The sequence below is a fragment of the Scyliorhinus torazame genome, chromosome 16 (genome assembly GCF_047496885.1).
Source record: "Scyliorhinus torazame isolate Kashiwa2021f chromosome 16, sScyTor2.1, whole genome shotgun sequence".
Lineage (NCBI taxonomy): Eukaryota > Metazoa > Chordata > Chondrichthyes > Carcharhiniformes > Scyliorhinidae > Scyliorhinus > Scyliorhinus torazame.
Window position 1 is genome coordinate 5,196,585 of NC_092722.1, and position 18,186 is coordinate 5,214,770.

The 18,186-nt window shown below is 46.9% G+C and overlaps 1 protein-coding gene across 3 annotated transcripts in view; it reads right to left on the reverse strand.

Annotated features, from left to right (window-relative positions):
* The window catches only part of mmp23ba (matrix metallopeptidase 23ba), a 38,566-nt gene extending 21,209 nt beyond the window's left edge, over window positions 1–17,357 (reverse strand). For 2 of the 3 annotated variants that reach the window (XM_072477839.1, XM_072477838.1), the window contains exons 1-3: window positions 16,997–17,357; window positions 10,924–11,051; window positions 70–206 (exon numbers count right to left, since the gene is read on the reverse strand). In XM_072477839.1, the coding sequence (XP_072333940.1) occupies window positions 70–206; window positions 10,924–11,051; window positions 16,997–17,131 (400 nt within the window). In that variant the 5' untranslated portion in view covers window positions 17,132–17,357. Of the gene's footprint in view, window positions 1–69; window positions 207–568; window positions 651–10,923; window positions 11,052–16,996 lie in introns of those variants that run through there. The other variant, XM_072477840.1, reaches the window with a different exon arrangement.
* Window positions 17,358–18,186: the final 829 nt, after the last annotated feature.

Genomic DNA, 18,186 nt, shown 5'->3' on the forward strand with positions numbered 1-18,186 from the left:
TCCTCCCTTTCTATTTCAAACGTCTTTATATATTTTTTGAGACCAATAAATCTACTACCTCGAACTCACCTATTTTAATATCAGCACTGGCATTTGCAGGAACCTCAGTGAAATTGAAAGGTGAAATTTCGCTCCACATTTGAAAAGCTTCTGCGATGCCCTTTTCTGTGTCCTTTTCATTGAGGGTCTTTGGAAAGGACAGAATTCTGTGAATGGAAGCAACTTCATTCATGGTTGATATTACAAATAAAATGCACACAAAAGTTATGTACCCCTATAGTTCCACTATATGTTCTTTGGAAAACTGGGCTTGAAGCTTTATTTATGGGATAGACTTTACCCATCACTTCCAATGGTGCCCCGTGATTAAGTTGTGTGAATTGGACACTGACCTCCACTACTTCCTTAGGAGTTGGAATAAGGTTCAGAAGTAACAATTTGAACTTGTCAGCTTGTAGTTGGAGGTCAAATATTCAGTGGTGAACTCACTGCATTGTCCCACTTGCTTTCAGTTTTCCAATTTACCATTTCAATTTCCTCCCCAATAATACTGGACACATAATCTTACTTGTAGTTGGTTTTAGACCTCCAGGACTTGGATATCAACATCAGTCAGCTAACTAGGTAAAATTGGAGCTCTTCTCCCCTGTGAAAAGACGATCAAGAACCAATTCTTACAGCCCAGCAGGCATGTGATAAATAAGCCGACAAGATTCAGGCCCTCGGGAACACAGAAATCAGCAAACCTTTGTACTGTAGGCAAAATTGTCAAAGTCAAAAATAGGTAGAGGAGAGACGATTATATTTTCCCAGCAGCATTTCATGCCAATTGATGGCACAACTTTTTTTTAAAGTTTATTTTTTTCCAATTAAGGGGCAATTTAGCGTGGTCAATCCACCTAACCTGCACATCTTTGGGTTGTGGGGGTGAAACCCGCGCAGACACGGGGAGAATGTGCAAACTCCACACGGACAGTGATCCAGAGCCAGGATTCGAACCCGGGTCCTCAGCGCCTTGAGGCAGCAGTGTTACCACTGAGCCACCGTGCCACCCTTGTTCGCCCGAATTAACCATGAAGGCAAGGCAGAGCAGGAAGGAAGTTTTGAGATTAAATTTTGAAAGGTTTATTTTAAATCAACTGCAGTTTTACTGTAGCCCATTCAAATCTCAAGAGGCCAGCTACACATTGTTCTCCAGACTAACAATGTGATGGTTCTCTTCAGTCCACAGTTCTGCAATATTTGGTGTGACACAATGAGGACTTGCTAAATGACACAAAAGTTGCAGAAAACTGGGCCGGGTAATTCATTTAAATTGAATTCCTTGAATTATTCATACAGAAAATTTTGTAAGAATGTAATTGAACTAGAGTCAAATAATTTTCTGCAACAGAATTAATTAGCATTCACTAAACACAATCAGTAAAATAAGAAAATGGAGGATTTATGAACATTTAAGTCTTTGCAATCAGTAAAAGTAATTTTAATTTATATTGTTATGCATCCTGTCACAGGATCACATTTAGAGTTTTGTTTTAAATAAGAGTGGACAGATGATAAAGACGTTATAGTTTATTTTGGCAGTGGGGTACAGCCGGGCAGTATTTTATCTGACTCAATTAATGATGATTTCATGAATAAAATATGCATTACAGTGCTCCTCTTATTCAGAATGTCCAAGTGTTAAGATAAAAAGGAATAATAAAGCAGAAAAGGCGATAGATAATTTATCAAGATGCTCACTTCCATGTTTTTAAGTTTACAGCTTTGTACTTTCATCACAGTCGTTATATTATCCAGAGGCCTGGACTCCAGAGACAGGAGTTTAAATCTCATTCATGATAGCCGGACATTTGATTTCAATTAATGAAATAATCTGGAATAAAGAGCTAGTTTCAGTAACAAGGACTACAAAACTACTAGATTGTCAAAAAAACAAACATCTGCCCTTTACCATCTGTACCTGGTATTGCAAATGCGTGACTCCAGATTCACAGCATTGTGGTTGACCTCTAACTGCTCTCTGCAGCCTAGCCAGTACCTCAGTTGTACCAAAATGCTCAGTTTGCAGAGGTTCAAGAAGGCAGTTCATTACCATCACCTTTAGAGGACTCGGGGGATGGGCAATCAATGATGGCCTTGCCTGTGACACCCACACGGATTATCGGTCAACTGGACCAGTTGTGTGTACACAGAGTCGGCATGAAAGTGGTGCCAAGGCCACATTCGATCAGCCAGGATCTTATCAAATGACAGAACTGGCTTTTTAAAAAATATTTTTATTAGGGTATTTGCAAGTTTTTATAATAATAACAATAACAATGCCATCAACATAGTACAGTAAACATTTCCCCCCCCTCCTCATCCCAATCTACACACACCCCAACCATACAACTACATCCCCCCCCCCCCCAGAATACTGCATCTGCTGACAGTTTAATTTTCCCCGAGAAAGTCGACGAACGGCTGCCATCTCCGGGTGAACCCGACCATTGACCCTCTTAAGACAAACTTTATCTTCTCGAGACTGAGAAACCCAGCCATGTCACTAACCCAGGTCTTTGCATTCAGGGGCTTCGAGTCCCTCCACATTAACAAGATCCGTCTCCAGGCTACCGGGGAGGCAAAGGCCACGACATCAGCCTCTTTCGCCCCCTGAACTCCCTGCTCTTCCGACGCTCCAAAGATCGCTACCTCCGGACTCGGCACCACCCGTGTACTTAGCACCGTGGACATTGCCTTAGCAAAACCCTGCCAAAACCCTCTAAGCTTCGGGCATGCCCAAAACATGTGGACATGATTTGCTGGGCTTCCCGCACACCTATCCTCAACCCCAAAGAACTTACTCATCCTAGCCGCCGTCATGTGTGCCCGGTGGACTCCCTTAAATTGTATCAGACTAAGCCTGGCGCACGATGAGGAGGTATTAACCCTGCTTCGGGCATCCGCCCATAGACCCGTCTCTATCTCTCCTCCGAGCTCGTCCTCCCACTTGCCCTTAAGCTCCTCCACCGGAGTTTCCTCCCCTCCGAAAGCTCCTGGTAAATATCCGATACCTTCCCCTCTCCCACCCAGGTACTGGAAACTACTCTATCCTGTATGCCCCGTGGCGGCAGCAGCGGAAAGGCCGGCACCTGTTTTCTCAGGAAGTTGCGCACCTGCAAATACCTAAAACCATTCCTTGCTGGCAATTTACATTTATCCTCCAAAGCTGTCAAGCTGGGAAAGCTCCCATCTATAAATAGATCCCCATCCTTCTAATTCCTGCCCTTTGCCATCTCCGGAACCCACCATCTAGCCTACCCGGTACAAACCGATGATTATTATAAATCGGAGTCCAAATCAATGCTCCCTCCACTCTCTTATATCTCCTCCACTACCCCAGATCTTCAGAGCCGCCACTACCACCGGACTTGTGGAGTATCGAGCCGGCGAGAACGGGAGAGGTGCCATTATCAGTGCTCTCAAACTTGTGTCTTTGCAAGTCGCCTCCTCCATCCGCTCCCATACCGACCCCTCCCCCCTCCCTACCCACTTCCTGATCATGGCTATATTAGCCGCCCAGTAGTAATTGCAGAAGTCAGCAGAACTGGCTTGAAGGGCTGAATGGCCCACTCCTGCTCCTTTTTCTTTTGATCTTATGTTGAGGTTTCTTGTCAAAGCAGAGCATTATCTGCCTTGGGGAAATACTATGATATTGTCACACCTCCCAGATGCCATTGACAGTCAGCAAGGAAACCACAATCTGCTTTCTCTTGCTCAGAGATGAATGTGGCCTCAATGGAGAGGAATTTACAACAAAATAAAACATGTATTCATCTAGTATTTTTAGCACAGTAGTACAAGGTGCATTATTAAACAAAATTTGACTCCAGGCCAAAAAGGGAGATATTGGAACAAATGAACAGCAGTTTGATCAGAGACAGGTTTCAAGGAGAGTCTCCAAGGAAGAGTGTTAGAGAGGCAGAAAGGTTAAGGAGGGAATTCCGGAGTTTAGGGAGCCGAAGGTTGTTAATGGTGGAGTGACAGACTTTTATCATTGCCGACATTAGCCATGCCCGAGAGGGCACAACAGGACAGAGAGCTGAGATTTAGAGAGCACTGGAGGAGATCACAAAGAAGGGGAGGAACAAAGCCATGGAGGGATTTTAAAACGAGGATAAGAATTTTAAAAACAAGGTCTTGTTTGACTGGGAATCAATGTTGTTCAGCGAGCACAGGGGATGATGGGTGAAGGGAGTTTTGGGTGAGTTCAAGTCAAAGTGGGGGAGGCTGGGCTGGGCTGCGTTGGAACAGTCAAGTCTGGAGATGACAAAGGCATGGATGAGGCTTCAACAGCAGATGGCCGAGACACGGAGTGAAGTCGGGCGATGTCACAGTTTTAGCAATGGCCTGAGTAAGTGACCAGAAGGCCACCTCTGGGTCAGTTACAACTCTGAGATTGTGAACAGTCTGGTTCAGCTTCAGATAGTTGCCAGAGATAAAATTGATGTCCAGGGAACAGGGTTTGTGCCAAGGACAAAGGAAATGGCTTTGGTCCGCTTAACATCTACCCGGGGGAGGCAGTGGCACATGGGGGGCAGTGGCGCGGGGGAGGCAGTGGCGCGGGGGAGGCAGTGGCGCGGGGGAGGCAGTGGCGCGGGGGAGGCAGTGATGCGGGGGAGGCAGTGGCGCAGGGAGGCAGTGGTGCATGGGAGGCAGTGGCGCGGGGAGGCAGTGGCGCATGGGAGGCAGTGGTGCATGGGAGGCAGTGGCGTGGGGGAGGCAGTAGTGCGGGGAGGCAGTGGCGCGGGGAGGCAGTGGCGCGGGGAGGCAGTGGCGCATGGGAGGCAGTGGTGCATGGGAGGCAGTGGCGTGGGGAGGCAGTGGTGCGGGGAGGCAGTGGCGCGGGGAGGCAGTGGCGCGGGGAGGCAGTGTCGCAGGGAGGCAGTGGTGTTGGGGTGGCAGTGGCGCGGGGGAGGCAGTGGCGCGGGGGAGGCAGTGGCGCAGGGGAGGCAGTGGCGCGGGGAGGCAGTGGCGTGGGGGAGGCAGTGGCGCGGGGGAGGCAGTGGCGCATGGGAGGCAGTGGCAAGGGGGAGGCAGTGGCGCGGGGGAGGCAGTGGCACGGGGGAGGCAGTGGCGTGGGGGAGGCAGTGGTGTGGGGGAGGCAGTGGCGCGGGGGAGGCAGTGGCACGGGGGAGGCAGTGGCGCGGGGAGGCAGTGGCGCGGGGGAGGCAGTGGCGCGGGGAGGCAGTGGCGCGGGGGAGGCAGTGGCGCATGGGAGGCAGTGGCACGGGGGAGGCAGTGGCGCGGGGGAGGCAGTGGCGCGGGGGAGGCAGTGGCGCAGGGGAGGCAGTGGCACATGGGGGGCAGTGGCACGGGGGAGGCTGTGGCGCGGGGGAGGCAGTGGCGCATGGGAGGCAGTGGCGCGGGGGAGGCAGTGGCGCGGGGAGGCAGTGGCACGGGGGAGGCAGTGGCGCGGGGGAGGCAGTGGCGCGGGGGAGGCAGTGGCGCATGGGAGGCAGTGGCGCGGGGGAGGCAGTGGCGCGGGGGAGGCAGTGGCGCATGGGAGGCAGTGGCACGGGGGAGGCAGTGGCGCAGGGGAGGCAGGTGTTCAGTGGTATTGTCACTGGATTAGTAATCCAGAAACCCAGTGCAAGATCTTGGAACCCGAGTTCAAATCCTGCCATGGAAGATGATGAAATTTGAATTCAATATAAATCTGGAATTAATAATCTAATGATGATCTTGATGGTCATAAAAACCCACCTGGTTCACTAATATCCTTTAGAATCATAGGATTTACAGTGCAGAAGGAGGTCATTCGGCCCATCGAGTCTGCACCAGCTCTTGGAAAGAGCACGTTTCTTAAGACCACACCTCCACCCTGTCCCCGTATCCCAGTAACACCACCTAACCTTTTGGTCACTAAGGCCAATTTATCATTGCCAATCCACCTAACCTGCACATCTTTGGACTGTGGGAGGAAACCGGAGCACCCGGAGGAAACCCACGCACACACGGGGAGAAAGTGCAAACTCCACACTAACAGTGATCTGAAGCTGGAATTGAACCCAGGACCCTGGGGCTGTGAGGCAGCAGTGCTAACCACTGTGCTACCCTGCTGCCCACGGTGCCGCCTTCTCTTTAAGGAAGGAAATCTGCCCTCCTTACCCGGTCTGGCCTACATGTGACTCCAGACCCACAGCAATGTGGTTGCCTCTTAAATGCCGTTAGGGACAGGCAATAAATGCTGGCCCAGCCGTCTATCCTCACTTCCCATAAAATTAATTTTTTAAAAAATTAGTATGAAATAAAATTAAAATTGTTAACGTCGGTACTTAAGTTCCAAAAGATACTGGAAGACAAGAAGCAATGAAGCAATCCAACAAGACCCACACACACAAACCGGGTTTATTGGCTAAGATTAAGAATTGAACAGTGTGGCAAGAAGCCACTAGGGGAATCTAAACATTACTGGACAAGTTGATTCTAAAAATCCTCGTGAACTAGTTCATGGAATGTCGGAGTGAGAAAAGAGAACAAAAATCTGCAATGGCACCTTTGTCCTAGATAATATGTGTGTGTTTTTTATGCTTCTTTTAAACATATTAGCTCAGATATTTAAGTGGGAACATTACTGTCTTTTATTAGATGTGTCAGATGCTGAGTTTGGTCAAACCAATAATCTCATGTGAAATACAGAGTAACTCCGTGTGGTAAACCACAGTGCTGTAGTTATCAGGAGAAATGTAGAGCCAATCTTTGCAAAAAAGAATGCAAAGTAGTTTGCTACACAAGATTGAATGCTAATTTGTTTTCCTGCTTGCATGTGGCATAAAATGAAGCTGTTCTAAAATAATCAATTTTGCATGAAAGGGAGGTCAGAAACAAACCTGCAGATAGACTAGCAAACTAAATAATTAGTGGCTAAGCTGTGTTCACAGTCTGAATTGCAGATCACTGTCTGAAATTCAAACTGGTCCAAACTCTAATTTCCTCTAACTTTCTGTACTCCTTTCCCGAAGGCGTTGATTCACACTGGAGCGTGGCTTCATGTGGTTTGGCCGGCATTCAGCACCTCGCCCAAGTTGGGATTCTCCATATGAATGTGTTGGCGCGCGATGCCATCAAAAGGCGACCACAGCTAAACCCAATTCTGCTTAATCCCGAATCCACACGACTCAGCAACAATTACCAGATGGCAATCACACGTGGCTGATTTCTTCCTTTTTGAGTCCACTGCAGCCAATTGTCGTGTAACTCTGCCAGATTTCGACTTTTACTCTGGCGTCTTGTCAGTCCCCAGTTTTAATCGCCTCCCCACTGATGGCTCTGCCTCTGATTCTCTGCACTCTCGGCTCGTTAGGTGCATGAACAAAAAGTTCAATTCCTAACCAGACTGTAACTTTAGTCACTAAGATACTATCCTAGCTTAAACCTCAATCTTTAAAGTGCATCATAGTATAATCAGTTTTGTTTTAGTACTTTATCCTTGGATTAAATAAATAAGTTTCAACATTAGATTGGGAAAGTGGTCAGTCTGAGAGTACTGAAGCAGGTTTACCCCCATTAATCTCCCACGAGTAACTGTACAGCCAGCTCTTTGTGCTCCACCCTAATATTGTCCTTTGATGAAGTCACGACTCAACCCTTCACCTTCCTGCCTAAACTCTTCCCTCCTCCCTACCCCTGCACCTTCCCCTTCAACCCCTCCCTCTCCTTCCAGGGGCGACCTGATAGAGGCCTACAAAATTATGAGGGGCATAGACAGAGTGGATAGTCAGAGGCTTTTCCCCAGGGTAGAGGGATCAATTACTAGGAGGCATAGGTTTAAGGTGCGTGGGACAAGGTTTAGAGAAGATGTACGAGGCAAGTCTTTTACACACAGGGAAGTGGGTGCCTGGAACTCGCTACCAGAGAAGGTGGTGGAAGCAGGGACGATAGTGACATTTAAGGGGCATCTTGACAAATACATGAATAGGATGGGAATAGAGGGATACGGACCCAGGAAGTGTAGAAGATTTTAGTTTAGTCGGGCAGCATGGTCGGCACGGGCTTGGAGGGCCGAAGGGCCTGTCCCTGTGCTGTACATTTCTTTGTTCTTTGTTCTTCCCCCAAATCTTCCCCTTCAAACCCCTCCCTCTCTCCCCCACCCATCCATCCATCTTCCTCCACATCGTCCCTTTCAAATCTGTCTCCCGCATCATCTCCTTCAAACCCTACCTCCTCCACACCCTGACAGATAGCAATGGAACGGAATGGCTTTCTGAGTCAGGTTATATTTCTTTCTCTATTGCTGAGCTGGTAGACCTTCACTCACGGTAACATGGCCGGAACACCACCTGCTCACTCAAATAGGCTCAGGAGGGAGAGCTTGTGGGGATGGTCATCGCTGAACGCTAATACCAGCAACAACTAAAGGCAACCCGGTGATTTGGAGTGAAATCGTAAAGGATGCTCTGGAAAATGGAAGCAGATACTTGTAGGAGGTTCCATCCAAAAAGGTTCAATGCAGCCAACAAATTTCAGAGAACCATCATTCTGGGTTGACTTCAGGTGCAGACCCGGAGGTTAAAGATGTATTCGATAACCAGGAGCCTAAAGAAATCAATTTCAGGGATAACATGCCAATTTATGTGAACCAGATGCTCTTCAATTAATATGTATTACTGGGCGGGGGTTTATAGTTTTGTGTTAGGAATGGTCCATGGGCAGCACGGTGGCACAGTGGTTAACACTGCTGCCTCACGGTGCCGAGGTCCCAGGTTCGCACATTCTCCCCGTGTTTGTGTGGGTTTTGCCCCCACAACCGAAAGATGTGCGGGGTAGGTGGATTGGCCACGCTAAATTGCCCCTTAATTAGGAAAAAAATCATTTATTGGGTACTCTGAATTTTTTTTAAAAAGGAATGATCCATGTACAGTGTATGTGGTGCAATTGTGGACCAATAGCAGTGATGGACTACCTCATTAGATTCCGTTGGCAGGAAAATAAAGCCTAAAAATAATCACGACCATCATTAAAAATTTATGATGTGGAGATGCCGGCGTTGGACTGGGGTGAGCACAGTAAGAAGTCTTACAACACCAGGTTAAAGTCCAACAGGTTTGTTTCGATGTCACTAGCTTTCGGAGCGCTGCTCCTTCCTCAGGTGAATGAAGAGGTCTGTTCCAGAAACATATATATTGACAAAGTCAAAGATGCCAGACAATGTTTGGAATGCGAGCACTGTTCTATTTTCTGACCCTATTAATTTTTATTTTTTTAAATAAATTTACACGGACAGTGACCCAGAGCCGGGATCGAACCTGGGACCTCAGCGCCGTGATGCAGCAAATGCTAACCACTGCGCCACCGTGCTGCCCCTTCTGACCCTATTAATAATTATCAAGTGAAATAATATTAGTTCATTGGATGCGGTTTTTGTGGATTTTCATGGGCTAATGAATTTACCATCCGCTACTAAGCCATGGTCAGACACAATAGTAATCTGAAAGTAGATTCAGTCGACTCAAACACTTAACAAGAGTTAGACAGGGGGAAGTATTCTGTTTCCATAAACATCACCAAGGCAACTCCTACTGAGACTTCTGGGGGTGAAATTCTCCCGAAACGGCGCGATGTCCGCCGACTGGCGTCCAAAACGGCGCCAATCAGACGGGCATCGCGCCGCCCCAAAGGTGCGGAATGCTCCGCATCTTTGGGGGCCGAGCCCCATGGTGGAGACCGTGGCGGAGGCGGAAGGGAAAGAGTGCCCCCACGGCACAGGCCCGCCCACGGATCGGTGGGCCCCGATCGCGGGCCAGACCACCGTGGGGGCACCCCCCGGGGCCAGATCGCCCCGCACCCCCCCCAGGACCCCGGAGCCCACCCACGCCGCCTTGTCCCGCCGTTCAAAAGGTGGTTTAAACCACGCCGGCGGGACAGGCAATTTATTGGCGGGACTTCGGCCCATCCGGGCCAGAGAATCGAGCGGGGGGGCCCGCCAACCGGCGCGGCGCAATTCCCGCCCCCGCCGAATCTCCGGTGCCGGAGACCTCGGCAACCGGCGGGGGCGGGATTCACGGCAGCCCCCGGCGATTCTCCAACCCGGCGGGGGGTCGGAGAATGACGCCCCACTGTATGTTGTTAGTGAATTTAGATAGTGTAAACATCATTGACAGGGACAGCCAGCGTGACTTTGAAATGCCCTTAACAACGGAAGTTAGGTTGTTTAGGAATGTAGCAACTCTTCAGTCCTCCCTCTCCAGGAAGCCTAGGAGACATGAGGGAGCATGGAAGCTACATGGGGCAGAGAGATCGCGTGGCATGGGGGTGGTGGGTGGTGGGGGTAAGGTTCAGAGAGTCTTTTAAAACTGTTGGGAGCTGTGTTACTGCATTGGAGATCTGAGATCGGCCCTTTAACTGGCCCAACTCGCAAACCCAATAAGGTCTCCCCGAGCCCAGAGGAATGTTCGGCCTGATGTTTCTCCAGCGACTGAGGGAAGCGAGTGACCGGCTGCCCCTTAGGTCAATTCCTAACCACTAACCACAGAACACCAACAGAGATCTGCCAGTAAATTGGGCAATAGGAGGGGAAATAAAAATTAGGGGATTAAAGACTGTTTTAGATTCCTACCAGAGAATGATGGGAAATGGAAAATAGTCTGTTGAATTGCTGAAAATATTCATGATATAGATGAATATAATTTTAGCTACAAATACTGGGCCGGGGATTGATATCACTTCTGTCTTATAAATAAGCACCGAGACACAATATCACCATAGAGCAATACGAAACTTAATTTCTCCAAATTAAGGCACATCCACATAAAATACACTCACCTTGCGGATAATAAGAATTACAAAACAATCAAGTATTCATTTCATGGCTGACTCTGGATTCGGAACATCGCAGGAAAAAAAGCCCGATGTTTATGTTCAGTGTCTCTTCATACTTACTTGTAAGTTAGGTTGAAGTGATCCCATTTCAGCTTGTGTGGTGTTAATGTGTACCTCTTCTTCCTCACCAGTTGCTGCATTGCGGAGCGGACATCAAACACCAGCAAGGTGGAAGGTGCAACATTTTCCTAAAAGATAAAGCCATTAGTTGCTTACAGAATTCGAGCAGAATGCCTATAAAGCCATCATCAGTGAGAAATATATATTATGCAATGCAATGTGGTTACTATCATAAATCTCAGTATCAGTAGAGGGACTAGGGGGAAGGGGGCGGGGGTGTGTGTGTGGAAACCAGGGATCTGATAACCATTTAAACTTTGGCAGGATATACACTGCCCCTTGAACCACAACTAGTGCAAATTAGAAAAAGCAGAATATCCCATTGAACATTAAAACATTGGGTGCGAGTGCACTGAGTAGGGACTGGAGCTTTGCCTAAGCACTGATGTGGAGATTATTGGGATCTAACAGGTCCCCATGTTGCCCTGAAGTGCAGTTTGTCATTCAGTTTCTGAGTGATTTGACCATGTATCATTTAAAAAAAAAATTTTGAGTGCCCAATTAATTTTTTCCAATTAAGGGGCAATTTAGCGTGGCCAATCCACCTACCCTGCACATCTTTGGGTTGTAGGGGCGAAACCCACGCAAACACGGGGAGAAGGTGCAAACTCCACACGGACAGTGACCCAGAATTTAACCTGGGACCTCGGCGGCGTGAGGCTGCAGTGCTAACCACTGCGCCGCCCTGCTGCCCTGACCATGTATCATTAACTAGAAAAACTGTGAACCGAGAAATGAAATACCCAAGTTCTTGAATTCATGGAGATAATTCATATCAGTGAGCTTTTTCTCCCCCACATGGACCTCTCCACTTTCACACATCCTGCAGCAAGAATTGGGTTTTAAGCAGCAAAAGGTAAAACCATTTCTCAGCTCAGTTCATTGACAATAATTCGAACAATATGAATTATTTGGTGTTTAGACAATTGCCCCATTAGAAATCAGATAAACAGTTGTCATTATTTGGAAAGGGGGAAATGACCCTGAGTGTTTAATAAGCAGCATTTGAACTCTCAGGATGTGCAGAGTGTTGCAACCTTCTTTCTACATTCTATCAGCCAATTTGGTGTTACCGTGTTCCTTTTTCAGCTGGAATATTAGGAAGACAATGTGGACGGTGAAGTTATTGAGACAATTATCACATCACACAGGAGCTGTACTGGGATGGATTGGGCTTATTCACTTTTACTTCCACAAAGCCATTAGGAGCTCTGTTAGGTGAAGGTCTTGTGTTTGCATCTTTTGAAATCTTAGCTTTACAGCCAATGATATGCTTTTAGAAGTGTAGTCACTGTTGTAATATAGGGAAACGCAGCAGCCAATTTGCTCACAGCAACCTCCCACAGAAACCTTATGACCAGATCATTAGTTATAGTGATGGTTGATTCATCTCTGATTACTGCCATGGGATCTTTTACCTTCACCCTGAGAGGGCAGGTGGGGCCGGAGTTTCACGTGTCATCTGAAAGACTGAAAGGCAACACTTCCAACAGTGCAGCACTCCCTCAGTGCTGCATTGGATTATGTGCTCAAGGTGTAAGTACACCCACAGTGCTGTTAGGGAGGAAGATCAAGGATTTTTCCCAGCGAGAGTGAAGGAATGGAGATATATTTCCAAGTCAGGGTGGTGAGTGACTTGGAGGGAAAGCTCCAGGTGATGGGGTGTCCAGGTATCTGCTGCTCCTGCTGTTCTAGATGGGAGCGGTAGTGGGTTTGGAAGGTGCTACCCACTGAACCGAGACTGTCACACCTGCCAAGAACAGAAATAATGTGCAGAGTGAGTTAAAATGATGGCCACCGCTGTATTGCGTCATTGGAGCTGTCAGACCATCACATTTGATGAAGGAAAATTTGAACAAAATTGAATTTGATTGGTTAGAAAAAAATTTCGATTAACTAATAAATGTTCCTTAAAAATAGCATGAAACAAATGAGTGATGATTACAGTTAAGTGACACATGTTACATTGCCACAACTGTGCTTTACGTTACAGGTTGCACCAGTCATTTTCTAGAGATATGATCAGATCCAGTTATGACATTAGGGCTGGAATCTTCCAGCCGTGCTCGCCGGTGGGATCTTCTGCTGCTGCTCCCGCCGCTGCGGGTATCCCAGGAGCTTGGGGGGGGGGGCATATAATGGAAACCCCATTGACAGCGGCAGGATCTTGTCAATGGTGATCACCTCTGCCAGCGCAAAACATGGCGTGGAAAATCCTGCCCTAGGAGTGCGAACAAGCGGTGATGAATTTTTGGCACATCCTCAAAGGAAAGGAGGGGGGGAATCAAAGACTCCCTGGGTCGAGGATGGACAACTTTGCACAAATAGTATTGACAGGAGCTGCAGAGAGAGACAATTTCCTTCAACTAGATTGATTACTGGAATGGAGGGTTGTCCTATAAGGAGAAATTGAGCAAAGTGGATTCATATCAAAGAACAAAGAACAAAGAAATGTACAGCACAGGAACAGGCCCTTCGGCCCTCCAAGCCTGTGCCGACCATGTTGCCCGACTAAACTACAATCTTCTACACTTCCTGGGTCCGTATCCCTCTATTCCCATCCTATTCATGTATTTGTCAAGATGCCCCTTAAATGTCACTATCGTCCCTGCTTCCACCACCTCCTCTGGTAGCGAGTTCCAGGCACCCACTACCCTCTGCGTAAAAAACTTGCCTCGTACATCTACTCTAAACCTTGCCCCTCTCACCTTAAACCTATGCCCCCTAGTAATTGACCCCTCTACCCTGGGGAAAAGCCTCTGACTATCCACTCTGTCTATGCCCCTCATAATTTTGTATACCTCTATCAGGTCTCCTCTCAACCTCCTTCGTTCCAGTGAGAACAAACCGAGTTTATTCAACCGCTCCTCATAGCTAATGCCCTCCATACCAGGCAACATTCTGGTAAATCTCTTCTGCACCCTCTCTAAAGCCTCCACATCCTTCTGGTAGTGTGGCGACCAGAATTGAACACTATACTCCAAGTGTGGCCTAACTAAGGTTCTATACAGCTGTAACATGACTTGCCAATTCTTAAATCAATGCCCCGGCCAATGAAGGCAAGCATGCCGTATGCCTTCTTGACTACCTTCTCCACCTGTGTTGCCCCTTTCAATGACCTGTGGACCTGTACTCCTAGATCTCTTTGACTTTCAATACTCTTGAGGGTTCTACCATTCACTGTATATTCCCTACCTGCATTAGACCTTCCAAAATGCATTACCTCACATTTGTCCGGATTAAACTCCATCTGCCATCTCTCCGCCCAATTCTCCAAACAATCTAAATCCTGCTGTATCCTCCGACAGTCCTCATCGCTATCCGCAATTCCACCAACCTTTGTGTCGTCTGCAAACTTACTAATCAGACCAGTTACATTTTCCTCCAAATCATTTATATATACTACAAACAGCAAAGGTCCCAGCACTGATCCCTGCGGAACACCACTGGTCACAGCCCTCCAATTAGAAAAGCATCCTTCCATTGCTACTCTCTGCCTTCTATGACCTAGCCAGTTCTGTATCCACCTTGCCAGCTCACCCCTGATCCCGTGTGACTTCACCTTTTGTACTAGTCTACCATGAGGGACCTTGTCAAAGGCCTTACTGAAGTCCATATAGACAACATCCACTGCCCTACCTGCATCAATCATCTTAGTGACCTCCTCGAAAAACTCTATCAAGTTAGTGAGACACGACCTCCCCTTCACAAAACCGTGCTGCCTCTCACTAATACGTCCATTTGCTTCCAAATGGGAGGAGATCCTGTCTCGAAGAATTCTCTCCAGTAATTTCCCTACCACTGAAGTAAGGCTCACCGGCCTGTAGTTCCTGGGATTATCCTCGCTACCCTTCTTAAACAGAGGAACAACATTGGCTATTCTCCAGTCCTCCGGGACATCCCCTGAAGACAGCGAGGATCCAAAGATTTCTGTCAAGGCCTCAGCAATTTCCTCTCCAGCCTCCTTCAGTATTCTGGGGTAGATCCCATCAGGCCCTGGGGACTTATCTACTTTAATATTTTTTAAGACACCCAACACCTCGTCTTTTTGGATCACAATGTGACCCAGGCTATCTACACACCCTTCTCCAGACTCAACATCTACCAATTTCTTCTCTTTGGTGAATACTGATGCAAAGTATTCATTTAGTACCTCGCCCATTTCCTCTGGCTCCACACATAGATTTCCTTGCCTATCCTTCAGTGGGCCAACCCTTTCCCTGGCTACCCTCTTGCTTTTTATGTACGTGTAAAAAGCCTTGGGATTTTCCTTAACCCTATTTGCCAATGACTTTTCGTGACCCCTTCTAGCCCTCCTGACTCCTTGCTTAAGTTCCTTCCTACTTTCCTTATATTCCACGCAGGCTTCGTCTGTTCCCAGCCTTTTAGCCCTGACAAATGCCTCCTTTTTCTTTTTGACGAGGCCTACAATATCTCTCGTCATCCAAGGTTCCCGAAAATTGCCGTATTTATCCTTCTTCCTCACAGGGACATGCCGGTCCTGAATTCCTTTCAACTGCCACTTGAAAGCCTCCCACATGTCAGATGTTGATTTGCCCTCAAACATCCGCCCCCAATCTTGGTTCTTCAGTTCCCGCCTAATAGTGTTATAATTAGCCTTCCCCCAATTTAGCACATTCATCCTAGGACCACTCTTATCCTTGTCCACCAGTACTTTAAAACTTACTGAATTGTGGTCACTGTTACCGAAATGCTCTCCTACTGAAACATCTACCACCTGGCCGGGCTCATTCCCCAATACCAGGTCCAGTACCGCCCCTTCCCTAGTTGGACTGTCTACATATTGTTTTAAGAAGCCCTCCTGGATGCTCCTTACAAACTCCGCCCCGTCTAAGCCCCTGGCACTAAGTGAGTCCCAGTCAATATTGAGGAAGTTGAAGTCTCCCATCACCACAACCCTGTTGTTTTTACTCTTTTCCAAAATCTGTCTACCTATCTGCTCCTCTATCTCCCGCTGGCTGTTGGGAGGCCTGTAGTAAACCCCCAACATTGTGACTGCACCCTTCTTATTCCTGATCTCTACCCATATAGCCTCACTGCCCTCTGAGGTGTCCTCCCGCAGTACAGCTGTGATATTCTCCCGAACCAGTAGCGCAACTCCGCCTCCCCTTTTACATCCCCCTCTATCCCGCCTGAAACATCTAAATCCTGGAACGTTTAGCTGCCAATCCTGCCCTTCCCTCAACCAGGTCTCTGTAATGGCAACAACATCATAGTTCCAAGTACTAATCCAAGCTCTAAGTTCATCTGCCTTACCCGTAATACTTCTTGCATTTGTGGAATTAAAAAGAATGAGAGGTGATGACATTGAAACATACAAAATTCCTGGAGGGCTTGACAATGTAGATGCTGAGTGTTTACAACGAGAGGTCATAGTCTCAGGTTAAATGGTTGTCCATTTCGAACTGAGATGAAGAGAAATATCGTCACTGAGAGGGTCGAGAATGAGTATATTCAAGACAGAGAGAGTTAGATTTTGAGCACTAACTGAGTCAAGGGATATGGGGATAGTCAGAAAGCAGAGGTGATGTAGAGCTTCCTCCAAGCTCGTCCTGAATGGTGGAGCTGGTTTGAGGGGCTGAATGGCTTACTCTTCTCCCATTTCTTACGTACTTCCAACAAGATAATCCACAGGTCTGTTCATTAGGCAAAGGAGCCAGGGGAGAAAGATTACTGTCAACAGAAAGTTAGCAGCAAAGGAAGTTAAATTATCCTAGTTGCTCAAATCTGATTAGTGTCATACTTTTTCAAATGTTGAAAAAGGAGAATGTAACAATTTCTATGCTAACTAATTGTGGCTATAGCAAAAAAAAAAAAAAATTGCTAAATTAGATTATTAAATTAGAGAATGCAGTTCGCAGATCTAGATATCCTTGATCCATTGCACATTGTTAAAATTTAATTTGAGATGAAATACTATCGAAAACATAAGAAGCAGGTTTTAATGAATTCCAGTCTCCAAGAAGTTAATATCAATAAGGTTTATACTCACTAACTGAGGTCTCCAAGTAGGAAATGCATCTACACCTTGATCTCCAGTTATGACCATCAATGCCATTGCAATGCATATTAAAACTTTCATATTTGTTAAATAATCTTTATCTTCCGACCTTCGAAAAAAATCCATCTTGGCCAAAGGGGTAACAGCTTGTTTTCCCACGTTTCCTTCAGAATCTCAGACTCAGACCACTCTGTCGAGGAGCATGTCCGGGGATCATTGCCCCCTTGCAATTCAATCACAAAATTATTGGGAAAGTGGGTTGTCACTGGCTCTATTTGGTTCAGTAGCACTTCCATATACTGCATTTCCAAGTGGCTCTGACAGCCAAACAGTGTCACATTACTTCAAGAGTAGATCTCCAAGCTTTCAGTATGAAACTTTCACAGGAACAGCTGGGCACACTGCAGCCTCTCTGGATTTGGACCTAATTCAGCATTATAATCAATCTCAGATGTGCAGTCATTGACGTACAGTACACAGCGGAAAAGAGCAAGATGAGTATAAACTGAAATTAACTCCATATTGGACAACTTACATGACATAAGGTATGCATCAATCACAAGACACTTGCCTAAAAGCTGCATTTATCAACAGGTTTTGTACCCCAGTGCAACAATTAAATCAACATTACTTTGAGAAAAGTTTTTTGTTTAGTGGCACCTGTTGCAATTTACTGAATACATATACACACACACTATATATATACATAAATAGGGCTGTGTGTGGGGCTGCTTGGCTGAGCTACTCATGGGAAATGTTGAACAAATACATCCACAGCTTCCTCACTCTCCAGTAAACACAATAAAGATCACAAAGCTTGATAAAATAACTCCAATAAAACATTCTAAGGAGTATTTATAAACAGAATGTGCTCTGAATACTCGGTAGATAGGTAGTATCTGGGGAGAGATTACAAATCTGAAAAGTTAACTTTGTTTCTCTCTCCACAGATGTTTGCTTTAACATCGAGCTGACCAGGTAGATGTCAGCAATAACAGTTGCCAAAGCTACAACCCTAACATACAAATTTCTTCCTGCCAAGTATCGTTTAGGTTAAAGGTTTGTAAATGTAAATGTTGCCATAGTCCCAGATGACCATAGGCTGTTTTCCCCTTTGAGAGCTGACTGGTGGTGATTTAACCCGAGGGTCACCACATCTCAGGTGAGGGGCAAGGTTGAGA